This window comes from Melanostigma gelatinosum (assembly GCF_949748355.1).
Source record: "Melanostigma gelatinosum genome assembly, chromosome: 6".
NCBI lineage: Eukaryota > Metazoa > Chordata > Actinopteri > Perciformes > Zoarcidae > Melanostigma > Melanostigma gelatinosum.
In genome coordinates, this window is record NC_136639.1 from 22,960,778 (window position 1) to 22,973,859 (window position 13,082).

Consider the following 13,082-nt stretch of genomic DNA (forward strand, 5'->3'; position numbering starts at 1 on the left):
TTACATACATGTAAGTGATACAATAATAATAAAACATTAACATGGGGATTTTTTTCTTGATGATCAGTGCTTTAATTTTAATCTTAGTAATACTGTACTTTTAGGGACAGTACGAAAATGATTAGGGTGGAGAGGGGAGGCAGAATCCTATATTTCTCTCTTCATAAAAATAAAAATATAATAATAACACAATTCTAAAAAGCAAAACCATCGTCAGTGTTGATTTTATTGGACACTTATTTCTCTAAAGGGAAGAATTGATCTGGGAGGATACAAAATTAAAAGACCCTCATCAGAAAAAGACAGTAAGAAGAAAAACAATAATTTGTGTACAGTATTCAAGTAAAGTAAAGTATGAATGCAGGACTTTTAAGTATAAAGTAATATGTATGCAAATGTAACTGTGGTATTTAGGCATTTTCTTACACCACTGATGACACCTATATTCCAGTCTGCACCATGCACCGTTTATAGCTTAGTTTCCACTCCACGCCACTAGAGGGAGAAAGTTTAATTTTGATATCCCACACTGTCGCGGATAATCAGCTACAGCGAGTTGTGTTGTTAAAGGAAGTGGCCAAAGAGAAGTTGTGTATATACTGTGACACTTGCCGTTAGAGAAAAAAGCCATCATGAAAGAGAGATAGGGCGTGCTTTGTTGTGATAAAACACAAGCAACGGATGCTACGCAAAACAAAAAAGCAGTGAACAACATTTCTCCATCTTTCTTTCTGATGCTGCTTTGAGAGTGAAGAGAGCAGTCATGGACGAGAGTTTTGACCGAGCTCCCGGAGCGGGAAGAACCCGAAATGTCCTCGCGGACCCCAATAACACCGCTGGTAGTGACACCAAAGGCACGCTGTTCAACCAAAGGGAGCCGCTGAGGCAGCCGCGAACGTCCCCGCCTTTTGGCGAGAACAACGTTAGCACGGCTGACGTCATGTCTGGTGGAAGTAAGGAGCCGTCAACTAGCTAGCTAACGACAACCGAGCTAACTGCTAATTTACTAGCTAGCGCTACTTTCAGATTCGATTTCATTTCACGTTAAATGTCACGCGCTGACACGGTCACTTAGGGCCCAAACTGTGTTTGGCTAAATTTAATAGTCGCCACACAGTTCCTCCTGACACTTCTTCTGAGAAGTGTCTGGGTGATACGATACTCGTTTAAACTGCTCTAAATCTTTAATTAGCTTGCTAGCTACTAAATACCATTAATGTTAGCTAGCTTTAGCATGTTGGCGTTGCGACATGCACCTGTTGGTATTGTTGTTTCATGTGAGGCAGCGCAGCTTCTAAATAAAGCTCCAGCTCAGATGTCACATAGTTGGTTAGTTACGTGCGTCACTTAAAGCTGTCTTACCCAGATTCAACTTTAGAGCTCTAACGTTGGCTATAGCTAACCTAACAATATGAACGTAGAGCAAAGTAGAATAATTGGTTTCCCTTCTGTTATTGTGGCTGGCGCTAAGAAATAAGGAGGTAAAGTGAGATGGCGTAGAAGTTAAAACAATACCATATTCTGTGCGTACCATTTGTAAAACGCTTTATCAGAACGAGTCTGGTGTTTTCACAATTGGAGGCCCTATTGTGATCTTTTTCTAAAGGACTAGTATGTCTCTGCATGGTCGTGGTCAAAACCACGTGATTGCATAGGTAGGTTAGAAATGCACAACCTGTGTTAAACTGCATACTTCTATGAACCAAAACGTTTTGGTATTTCCCTCTGAAAAAACACCATATCACTCCATCACCACAGTCCATAGCCAGCACGATCTAGTACTAATTTATGTGATGACTGCCAACCAACCACAGATATTGCACCACTAGGTTTATGTGCAACTACGTACTTTGTATTATTCTGTACTGTATTGTGTCTACACTCTACTAACATCAGCTTTACTTTAAAAGCACTGCAGGACAGTGCTGTTATATTTTGTTCTGTTTGGCGTGGCTCTATGCCACGGGCAGACAATATATTTGATTTCCCGCCAGCCTTTTCTTAGAGAGAATTGGCCCATGTTGGATACATTTTTTTTTTTTTTTTTTTGTTCAGGTTTTAAAAGACCCCAACAAAGTGCAAATGCCAACAGTACGTCTGCCTCCAGAGGTTTTAACGAAGTGGATTCGGTGGTCAAGTCATCAAAGCTTTCTGCCAGTGCCCCAGAGTTTGTCCCCTCTGCAGTGAACCCGTACGAAGTAAGAAGAATTTACAGAAGCCATTTTTAAACATTATATTGTCATGGTTCTCCTCACTTCTGATGTTAGTTTCCAAGGAGAATTTAGGAAATGTGTCAGTAGCGCATTCCATCATTACTTTTAAAAATACAATTTAAATGATAAACTATTTTGTATTAGAAAGAGAAAGTTGCTCTGGGCTTTCTATTTAGTTATTCGTGTATTTATTAAAACATATTTTTTAATAGGACCCCTCGTTTTATGACGACGACGAAAGCTATTACGGTGAACCGACCTTGGCTGAAACGGTCGCGGACTTCCTTGGCCACCTGAGCTCCTCACCGGGGTCCTTTGACTTGGATGTGGAACAGATAACTGGCATGCTCAACTCCTGGGTTACCACTGAAGAACTGCTGAACGAGCTGGTGGAACTGATCTACACACAGGTTCGCAGAAAAGCGTTCAGTCATCATTTAGCTATTTGTGTATCTGAAACAGTATGATTTTAAACCAAACATGACATGCACGTTAAATATGAAGATACATGTTTCTGATAAAACACACAACTTTCATTGCAGTCTACTGCCATTCCTAACTTCGCTTACACTGGGGCCAGGCTGTGTAACTACCTGTCCCATCATCTCCATGTCAGCCCGCCAAGTGGCAACTTTCGCCAGCTGCTCCTGAAAAGGTGATTTATTTCGGTCTGGTTTAAATTAATGTTTAGGGGCACGACCATGAATCCCCTCTGCTTTTCATGAAACACAATTTTCCAATAATTAGATTGTTCAAAAAGGTTAAAAGCAGTAGAAAATATTGATATCACACGAGCAGTAGTAGAAATATGTTTTAAGCTCCATTAAAGAAGATTACTGTGGTCTGCCGTAGATGTCAAACAGAATTTCAACAGAGGGACGCAGCGGTCGGAGGAGACCCGGAGACTCAGAAGAAATTCCACTCCTATGTGCTCTTTCTGGGAGAGCTCTACCTAAACCTGGAGGTAAGCTGTTCTCTTTGAGGCCGCGTTATGTTATCATTCCTACGGTTATAAAAAAAAAGCATGTATCTAATCAATTTGTCAGATTATACACAATGACTTCTGTTGTTGGGGGGCTACATGCTGCCCTGGTGGCACTGAGGGAAACACTTGGTTTTTGCTTGCTAGTTCGGCAGACAGCTGACAGCAGGTGTGCAGTTGTGGTGTCTATGTTGTGAATTCCTGGGTATTATATGTTCATCTGCAATTTTCTCTGAAGGAAGTAGCACATACCGGTAACATGAAGTGGTTAAGCTACGTTTGAGTCAATAATTGATGACTGTTGCTGTAATAGCCTCCAGAGGACGTAGTTGAGGACTTTTCGCATCTATTCATTTTGAAAGAGCGACGGCAATCGGGGAAACTTCATCACTCAGTAAGTCAAGGACAGACGTTGGTGTTTATAGAGGTGTCCCCGCTTCAGTCCAGTCCCTCAAAAGACAAAACAAACCAAACTATATACACCTTCGACAATTGCTGCCTTCCTTTAGGATGTCTGGTGCTGCTGCAACACCAGAATACTACTCGGCGCGCCTTCAACCTTCTCATATGATTTTTTGATGTTGATGCCATTTTTTCTTTAGGTAAAGAGCGTAAAAGGACCTCCAAACCGAGCAGATATCCTCCTCATTGCTCTGAAAGACCTGATGAACAGTCTGTTTTCCAAGCCTGTGGATGCAAATCTCATCTGCGCCGTCAAGCTGCTCAAGGTTTCAAATCTCAAGTCGATCATTTTACAGACTTATGGGTATGCTCCATTTTTCAGGTAGGTAATGCGAATGTGTTTTTAATTCCCAGCTGACGGGCTCCATCCTGGATGACGTGTGGAAAGAGAGGGGAAAACCGCACATGGAGGAACTGATCCAAAGAATAGAAACCATTCTACTGGACGCCACCTGCAGCCGGTGTGTATATAATGTGCTCTTTAGTGTGCAGCGGCGACTAAAGGCTTATGCTAAAGGTAACTTTAGGTTTGAAACATGCTTTTGCAGCAGAGATGCTGCAAATGCGTCCAGTGTTGAAGACAATCATACATCAAAACAGATATTCTTTAACAAAAACAATCAAGTATATACTGTTGTTACATTTGGGAGATGAAACCAATGTGTACTGTATAGTTTTAGCTTTTCAACACACACACACGGAACTTGTATCATCATTCAAAAGTCTGCCATAAACTGGCTGAAGTGCCCAAAAGCCGAACGGTTCAGAGAGAAACCCTCACCGACAGCCTGGCTGAGACTTCTTGATGTGGGTGTTTTTGTCATCAGGGATGTGAGACAGATGCTTCTGAAACTGGTGGAGTTGAGATCGAGCGACTGGGGCAGAGTCCGCGCCGCTGCAGCTTCCAGCAACGCCACGCCAGACAACGACCCCAACTACTTCATGGTGAGTGTCGACTGTACTTTCTTTCTTTTGTGTTTCTGTTCATTCACTGGTTTTTATTTTATTGTAGTTTATTTTTTTTAACTATGTTTTAACTATGTTTTACTATGTACTGGCTCTGTGGCACTCTGAGATTTTTGTTAAATGAAAAGTGCGTTACAAATAAAATGCATTGTTATTATTGTCATTACCGTAATACAATTCTACATTCGTTCTTTTTTTTTTTTTTTTTTTTTCACCCCCGCCCTCTCCGTTACCTGTTGTTCATGGAATTCATTTTTTCCTTCTTCTCAGAATGAACCGACGTTCTACACAGAAGATGGGACTCCTTTTACAGCAGCAGACCCCGGTGAGTCTTCCGTGTTATCAACCGTGGACGTGCAAGATTATCGTGGTGTCGGTAACAAATGCAAAAAATCCACTCTGGATTAATGTGACGTCGTGTCTGTTTAGTTTATGCGCACACATGAAATGGCTTCCTCTTACAATAGCTTCTCACCTCTAACTAATTAACTCAGTAATGAATCTGTTTTATAAATGGAACTCTAAGATATTAGACACTTTTCTGAGAATGAATGAATAGATGAAGGTGTTGATATAAATGGACTTCTCATTTGTTTATGATGCATTATTGTTGCTGATGGTAGAAATAGATTCTGCAGCATGAAGCAGACACAACTTTATATTGATGTAAAAGACAGTTGGTCAGTCAAGTAAACAGTTTTTTTCTTAAATGCATTAATATGTTTATTATTACACAACTATTTCTTGTAAACATAAGTAAAGGGTGCTGGTAAAGAAATGGGGGAGAATGCTGTCATTAGTCCTGGACGTTTCCACATTAACACTCTACATTATCATTTTAGATACAAATAATTGTTCTAAATCACCCTCCGCTACTCTCCTCACGCATTGAATGAGTCCTTTAGATTGTCAGAGAAAGCAGTCCTCTCCTCCTTTAAATGAGAAAAGAAACATCGTGTTGCTTTTTACAGATTATGCTGAGAAGTACCAAGAGATCCTGGACCGGCAGGACTACTTCAACGATCTCGATGGAGAAAATGGAGATGAAAGTGAATTGTAAGCACTTATAATGGGGTTGACACCACATAGAAGGGTCATGTGTGCCTTTTACATTTTTCATTAGGTCACAGCCACCCACTTTACGAGGCACTTGTTGATGCTTGCTGCTTATACTGCACTTCAAAGATGATATTATCTGATATTGCAGTAGTTCTGTGGGTTACTATTCACCTCGGTCATGTGACTGCATAGCGACTTCACCTGTGGGCCCCTGCACTTGGTGAATGCGTTTGAGCGGCCCACAATGCAACAGATTCAGTCTAGTCAGCAGTTGGGCGTGAAAGAGGGCTTAGCTCGCTCCTGTCCTCTGTCTCTCAGACCTGTGTGTCCGTGAGATCGTCAACTACGTACCCATGTTGTAGGTTGTGTTAATATTTGCACATTGGTCTCAAAGGTCGACAAAAAGTAACTCGCGTCGCTCTGCTGTGTTCACAGATACGACTCAGAAGATGAGATGGAGCCCGAGATGGAAGAAGCCTTTGAGAGTTTTTGTTTAGAAACGGAGAGGAAACGGCAACAATGACGCCAAGAGTGAGAATCTGTCACACCCGACGGGCGCATTCTGTACTTTTCCCACTCAACTTGCTGGAATGTTGAAAAAGCAAAGAAAGCTAGCATCCGATAGGTTCAAACTGTCATTTTTATTGTAAACAAGCATTTTTAATGGACAAGAGATGTTTTTTTTCTCAGTCAGCGTGGATTAGGGAATTGTTCAAAATATAAAAAGGTATTAATGAATTTCTTTTTTCTGACATGAAAGTTCTGTTTGTTTTTAATTTTGTCAAACATATTTCTTTAACGCCTAAACTAAATGCCAAGAGGGAAATAGTGTGCGTTGTTTTTTTTTTGGATCTTTTCTGAAAGGCAAATTCATCAAACGTGCATAATTTGTGAAATACTAATGAATGCCCCTCACATAAAGTACAGGTCAAAAAACTCAAGTCATTGTCAGGGACGCTTCATCTTCATGTAAAATGCACTGTAGGGGGGAGGTTGCTTTATTACACATATGATTTACAGCCTTCATCTACACTGATGAGGTAATGGTGTCTCGTGTCAGATGGCCAATATTTATCACTATATTCAAGGCTATTCACATGCTAATCTGGCTGCAGTTCATTTAAGTGGTCAGGAACTCTGCGAAGAGCTGCTCAGTTTGGAAAATTATCAAAAAAATAAATAGTTAAATTTAGTCACAAACTGCGAAGGGAATATGGATATAACTTTCTTTTTTTTTACTATATATATACATACATACATACACACACACATCTTTATGGGGCTAAAGTCAACATTTAAAAAAGTATTCAATAAAATGTCCAAAATTCAGAGAATTGGCATAACTGATCCACAGTTATCCCAAGACTGAAAGACTGTTTACTGGCAATCCATGAAGCCCATAAAAAGGAATGTTTAATAGTTTGTAAATATTATTTATGGTATTGTTTGCCTGCAATAAATTCTTTATAATGTGAGATTTTATTTGCCCGTTTTGTCTTCGAGCCTTCCGGAGGTTGAAGGGGATGTAAGCCGAGGTCCTTTCTGACTTTGGAAAGGCCTGAGATTTAAATGTGAAGCGATCACAGGCAGAGAGTTACACTGAGTTAGTTTATTAGGTATGTCAGAACAACTTCATACATTAGAATAGTCATTCTAACTTTCGTTAGACTTATAATGGTCTTCTGTTTTGACACCACCAGTTTTCTGTCAATGAAAGAATACCATAAATTATTGAATCAAATCCAAACTTACTCTTTAATCTAATTTTTCTTTAATCTAATTTACATGAAGAGTGTTTAAACTATATTTTAATGTTCAGGTTTTAAAATGCTTCACGTTTTCAACAACTCATTCCACCAAACAAGGGTAAAAGAAAAAGGTTCAAGCTACAGAATGAGAGGCTGTGGAAAGATGTCAAAGTGAGCACATTATTCTAAAGCCTTTGCCTCCAGCTGGTGGTCAGGTTGAGTAATATTTATTTTGCTAATCACATTTGTATTATTTTTTCACAATAACGTCATTTTGTTACAGGCATGAGCTTTGTACAATAGTTAACAGAACATAACTAAAAAATAAAACGAATAAAAACCAAATTACAGAAGATGAAATAAAATAAAGGAGAAATACAATTTTTTATTCATAAATGATTTAATGCTGGTACTGAGCAACAATCTTAATAACTGACTTTAAAGTGAGCATTTCTTTACCCATTTTGATGTTGCTATTTAAGTAAAGGGTTAATCTATTTACAGCCGCATCATGCAGGTCAGCTGCAGCAAGAGAACAAGATGGTGAGAGTCCAAACATTCAAGATGAAAACCTGCTTGTCAAAAAAAAGGTAAACAAAGGACGGCTCACGTGTGTTCAGCCTGTCATATTACATTTACTCAGAAACATTAAGAGTTAAAAATGAAACATGAAATCAGAGAATATTTATTTATTTATTCATCAAATAATAGATTTTGTCATTGAAGCTGTTTTGACAAAAACGAGTAAATAGATGATATGAAGTTACCTCTCATCATGTGAGGAAAGAGCCTGAAGACTTTCAAATCAGGGAGTACAAAGTATAAAATAAATACACACAAGTATACATCATATTTTGTGTTGTTTTCATGGTAACTTGATATGTTGCAGCAAAGTGCTGTCCCATTCCTACACCATCTCAAGCCTTCACAGTCTCACGCTCAACCACTTACCAGGTGACGTCAGTAAGTCCTTGAGGGTTCAGGGTTTGAGGCTTTAGGGGGGACATTGGGATTGGGCCAAGAGCTTTGGGACGGCAATATGGCGGTGCAGAACAACTTCCGGTTCAAGCGAGGATCGAGGAAATGACAATTAAGAGACTTGGGATGTAATGTAGCGTCTAAGTCGCCATGGTGCAAATTTGTCAAGTGTTGCTTAGAATGGCCTTGAAAATTTTTTAGCGGTTGCCTGAGCTCAGAGGAAAATGTCAAACAGACATACCATGACATTGCCTAACCCTCCAACGCACCACAGCTATTTTCCTCGCTACAATAAAATAGCTATTTACTGCGGGTTTGCACTTGCCAAGTACACTACACTGCGTAACATAATAACCTCATCAACCCCTGGTTCCAGCCTTGCTTGGGACCTTTTTTGTTGTTGCGTGTCACCCCCCCCCCACACCGGGTGTCAAAAACCAAAGTCTCAAACTAGGTGGCATACTTTAGTGTGGTTGTCCCGTCATATTGTCTGTGAGATATCATGTTTTTTAGCATACTGTTTCACTCTACTTTCATTTTTCAACGTGTAAATTGTTAGCATCTGCCAGTTGCTCCTACTGTAGACCAGTTTTTTGTTCAACACTCCCACAAGTCTGTCTCCAATTTATTGTCAACAAGGCAAGGAAAGGTAAGGTAAGGCAAGTTTATTTGTATAGCACATTTCAACAACAAGGTAATTCAAAGTGCTTCACATAAAACCATTAAAAGCATCAAAACATAAGGCAAAAGAAAAGGAGATTTAAAAACAATTAAGAACATTCATTAAAACATTAAAAAAACAGTGCAAGAAATAAAATGCAGTAGTAAAATGCAGAAATGCAGGAAATTGATTAATATATGAATTGAATCTGGTTCAATTAAAGGCAGCAGCAAACAGAAAAGTCTTCAATCTTGATTTAAATGAGCTGAGGGTCTCAGCAGACCTGCAGCTTTCTGGGACTTTGTTCCAGATATGTGGAGCAGAAAAACTGAACGCTGCTTCTCCATGTTTAGTTCTGACTCTGGGAACAGAAAGTAGACCGGTCCCAGACGACCTGAGGGGTCGGGATGGTTCATAAGGTAGCAGCAGATCAGAGATGTATTTTGGCCCTAAACCATTCAGTGCTTTGTAAACCAACAGCAGGATTTTAAAGTCAATTCTTTGTTGGACAGGAAGCCAGTGCAAATACCTCAGAACTGGAGTAATGTGGTCCACCCTCCTGGTCTTAGTGAGGACTCGAGCTGCAGCGTTCTGAATCAGCTGCAGCTTTCTGACGGACTTTTTACAGAGACCTGTAAACACACCGTTACAGTAGTCCAGTCTGCTGAAGATAAATGCGTGGACAAGTTTTTCCAAATCCTGTTGAGACATAAGTCCTCTAATCCTTGATATATTCTTCAGGTGATAGTAGGCTGATTTTGTAATTGTCTTGATATGGCTGTTCAGGTTGAGGTCTGAATCCATAACTACACCTAGATTTCTGGCTTGGTTTGTGGGTTTTAACATCAGTGACTGAAGCTGAGCGGTGATTTTCAATTGTTCGTCCTTGGTACCGAAAACAATTACTTCTGTTTTATCTTTGTTTAATTGAAGAAAATTCTGGCACATCCAGTTGTTGGTTTGTTCAATGCAGTTACCCAGCCCTTGTATGGGATTATAGTCCCCTGGTGACATAGTTATGTCAATTTGTGTGTCGTCTGCATAATTATGATAACACACTTTGTTGTTTTTCATAATCTGAGCTAGTGGAAGCATGTAGATGTTGAACAGAAGAGGCCCCAGTATTGGAACATCACATGTCATTTTAGTCAGCTCTGATGTGTAATTAGTAGGGGTGTAACGATACGCATATTCGTATTGAACCGTTCGGTACGAGGCTCACGGTTCGGTACGCATGACGAACCGAATACGTTTGAAAAAAAGAAGAAGAAAAAAAGATTATTATTATTATTTTTTTTTTAAACCTTTATTTAACCAGGTAGTCCCATTGAGATTAAAAATCTATTTTGCAAGATGTAAGTAACAATACTACATAACATTAAGGAGCAGTTTTTGTTTTTTATGCTTATGTGTTGCTAAGAAGACACCCCAGAAGATGGGTCACTCAGGTATAGTTCCATCATTGTTCAAAGTCAAAGAATAACTTCATGATGTTAGTTGTAATGAATAAATATATTTTAAAATAAAGTACATTTCTCTGGCATTTATAGTTTTCTACTGTACCGAAACATACCAAACCGTGGCTCCACTGTAGCGTACCGAACCCAACCGTGAATTTTGTGAACCGTTACACCGTTATTACCGTTAGTAATCAGCTACAGACACAAAGTATTCTCGGTCCTTCAAGTAGGATTCAAACCAGTTAAGTGCTGTGTCAGAGAGTCCCACCCAGATTTTTAGTCTTTCTAGGAGTATGGCATGGTCGACCGTGTCGAATGCAGCACTGAGATCCAGTAACACTAAGACTGAACTTCTGCCATTGTCTATGTTCAAGTGGATGTCGTTGAAAACCTTAACAAGAGCAGTTTCAGTGCTGTGGTGCTGTCGAAAGCCTGACTGGAAAACATCAAAGCAGTTATTTACGGCCAAGAAGTTGTTCAGCTGTTGGAAAACCGCTTTTTCAATTATTTTACTTAAAAATGGGAGGTTTGATATTGGCCTAAACTAGCCTTCTTTAGGAGCGGTTTAATAACTGCAGTTTTTAGGGCTTGTGGGAAGACACCTGAGAGAAGGGATGTGTTTACAATTTGTAAGAGATCAGTGGTCATGCAGTTTGAAATATTTTTGAAAACGTGTGTTGGTAGAATATCCAAGCAGCAGGAGGATGACTTCAGATGTTGTATCATGTCTTCTAGGCTTCTACGGTCGATTGAATGAAATTGTGTCATGATATTTGAATGGATGTTATTCAGAGATCGGGACAACACATATCCTGTGGTTGGTGTGGAGGCACTGACTGCTTGTCTAATTTTCTGAATTTTGTCAGTAAAAAAGGAGGCAAATTGATTGCATGCCCAGGTGGATTGGAGCTCAGCAGCTACCGACACTGGAGGGTTTGTTAGCCTGTCGACGGTAGCAAATAAGGCGCGTGTATTGTTATTGTTTTTGGTTATGATGTCAGAGAAGAAGGACTGCCTTGCATTTCTAAGTTCCAAATTATAATTGCGAAGTCTCTCTTTATAGATGTCACAGTGAACCTGGAGATTAGTTTTTCGCCACCTGCGCTTAGCTTTCCGACACACGTTTCTCTATTTTGACCAACGTAGCATTTCTCCAAGGAGATCTTTGCTTACCCGAGACAACCTTCACTTTAGTGGGTGCAATGGCATCAATAATATTTTTAACTTTAGTTTAATGTGGTTAAAGCTTTCTTTGCCCAATTTATTTGGACAGGCTGACGAGGAATGTATGTTAAGTTTGATAAGTTTGCAGGTTTACGCAGCCTCACCTTTCTTTTTCTATAAGCTATCAGGACAGGAATCAGGACAGGAACAAGCTTATCTGGACCAAGGACTGATCTCTGCGTACTGTTTTACCGTAAATGTGTTACACTGCAGCCTCTCTTCTCATTATCTAGGAGGACAGAAATGATTTGCGCGTGAGAGTGAGTGTGTGTCGTCCATAAAGGATGTTGAGGAAGCACACAGCACAGGGCTGATATCTTAATCTGCAAACCACTGGCTACCTGCTCATGACTTGCGTAAAAAATAAAGCATCGGCATGCTCCAATTTTTGTGCTTCTCTTGGGGATTGTTGGAAATGCACATACAAATCGAACACATCTTTTTTTGGAGGGGTGGGGGGTTGAGGGGTCATGTGACAGGACGGTATAGCTTCACCCACAAGTCATGTTACCACCGTGTCTGTGTGCAGTCAGTGACTCGTGAGCCCTCTCTTATCCCGCTGGTCTGGCTCACAATGCAACAGGGAAAACCAGGGGCCTTAGATTCCCATTGGTCAGCAGATGGGTGCTAGAGAGGGATTAGCTCCGTGCTACAGTCCAGTCACCCAGGCCTCTGTGTGTGTGTGTGTGTGTGTTTCTGTATCTGCACCTGCATCTCTGGATATATTGCAGTGTGGTTTTAAACCACACATGAATTGACAAGACAAAAGCAGTAAAGCAGCAATGTTTTTCTACCTGCGAGCATAATTGTATGAAAGCTTGAGGGACAAAAAAAAAGTCTGTGACTCTAAATCACCGTCAAATGATTTGATGTTGTTGAGATGAAGTCCATGTCTGAGGTTTGTCAATGTTTCCCTTTAATCCGAGAGGTGCTGAGGATCTATAGTACAGTTCTGCAATGATAAACACCTTGTTGAATGTCATTTTCCAAGTCAAACCTGGAGAAAAACTACTCAACATTTATAATGTTGTAGAGTAAAAAAAAAAAAGATTCACGGTCGTCCTCTTCTGTGGGGATTTTTAATGACACACTGCTCCGTTACGCAACTGACCCGACAGGAAACATAGAGCTCAGACTTTGCTCCTTTATGAGCCGTCCTTAGATTGTGCAAGATGATTCAACAGAGTGAGCTGCCTGAAACTCTGAGGGAAAGAATGTGTACGGATGAAGGAATGCAGCGTTCTCTTAAAGGGAGAGGGGATTGTAGTTCTGTCTAAGTAGCATCACAAGCAATTACCTTTTTTTTAACACTTCTGTGAAAAGTGAGTG

The 13,082-nt window shown here is 40.1% G+C and overlaps 1 protein-coding gene across 1 annotated transcript; it reads left to right on the forward strand.

Annotated features, from left to right (window-relative positions):
• The first annotated feature begins 591 nt into the window (after window positions 1-591).
• On the forward strand, window positions 592-7,157 carry paip1 (poly(A) binding protein interacting protein 1). The gene is made up of 11 exons (XM_079269651.1): window positions 592-953; window positions 2,056-2,198; window positions 2,426-2,623; window positions 2,756-2,868; window positions 3,066-3,177; window positions 3,798-3,923; window positions 4,012-4,118; window positions 4,485-4,602; window positions 4,894-4,948; window positions 5,595-5,679; window positions 6,118-7,157. Exons 1-11 carry the CDS (start codon window positions 764-766, stop codon window positions 6,203-6,205), a joined length of 1,335 nt encoding a protein of 444 aa, XP_079125777.1. The 5' UTR covers window positions 592-763; the 3' UTR covers window positions 6,206-7,157.
• The last annotated feature ends 5,925 nt before the right edge of the window (window positions 7,158-13,082 follow it).

Bases quoted from the DNA above. Each gene is read 5' to 3' on its own strand.
- paip1 (XM_079269651.1), top strand. From the start codon at position 764: ATGGACGAGAGTTTTGACCGAGCTCCCGGAGCGGGAAGAACCCGAAAT. The intron at 2,199-2,425 runs GTAAGAAGAATT...ATTTTTTAATAG, and splicing joins CTGCAGTGAACCCGTACGAA to GACCCCTCGTTTTATGACGA. The intron at 2,624-2,755 runs GTTCGCAGAAAA...CTTTCATTGCAG, and splicing joins TGGAACTGATCTACACACAG to TCTACTGCCATTCCTAACTT.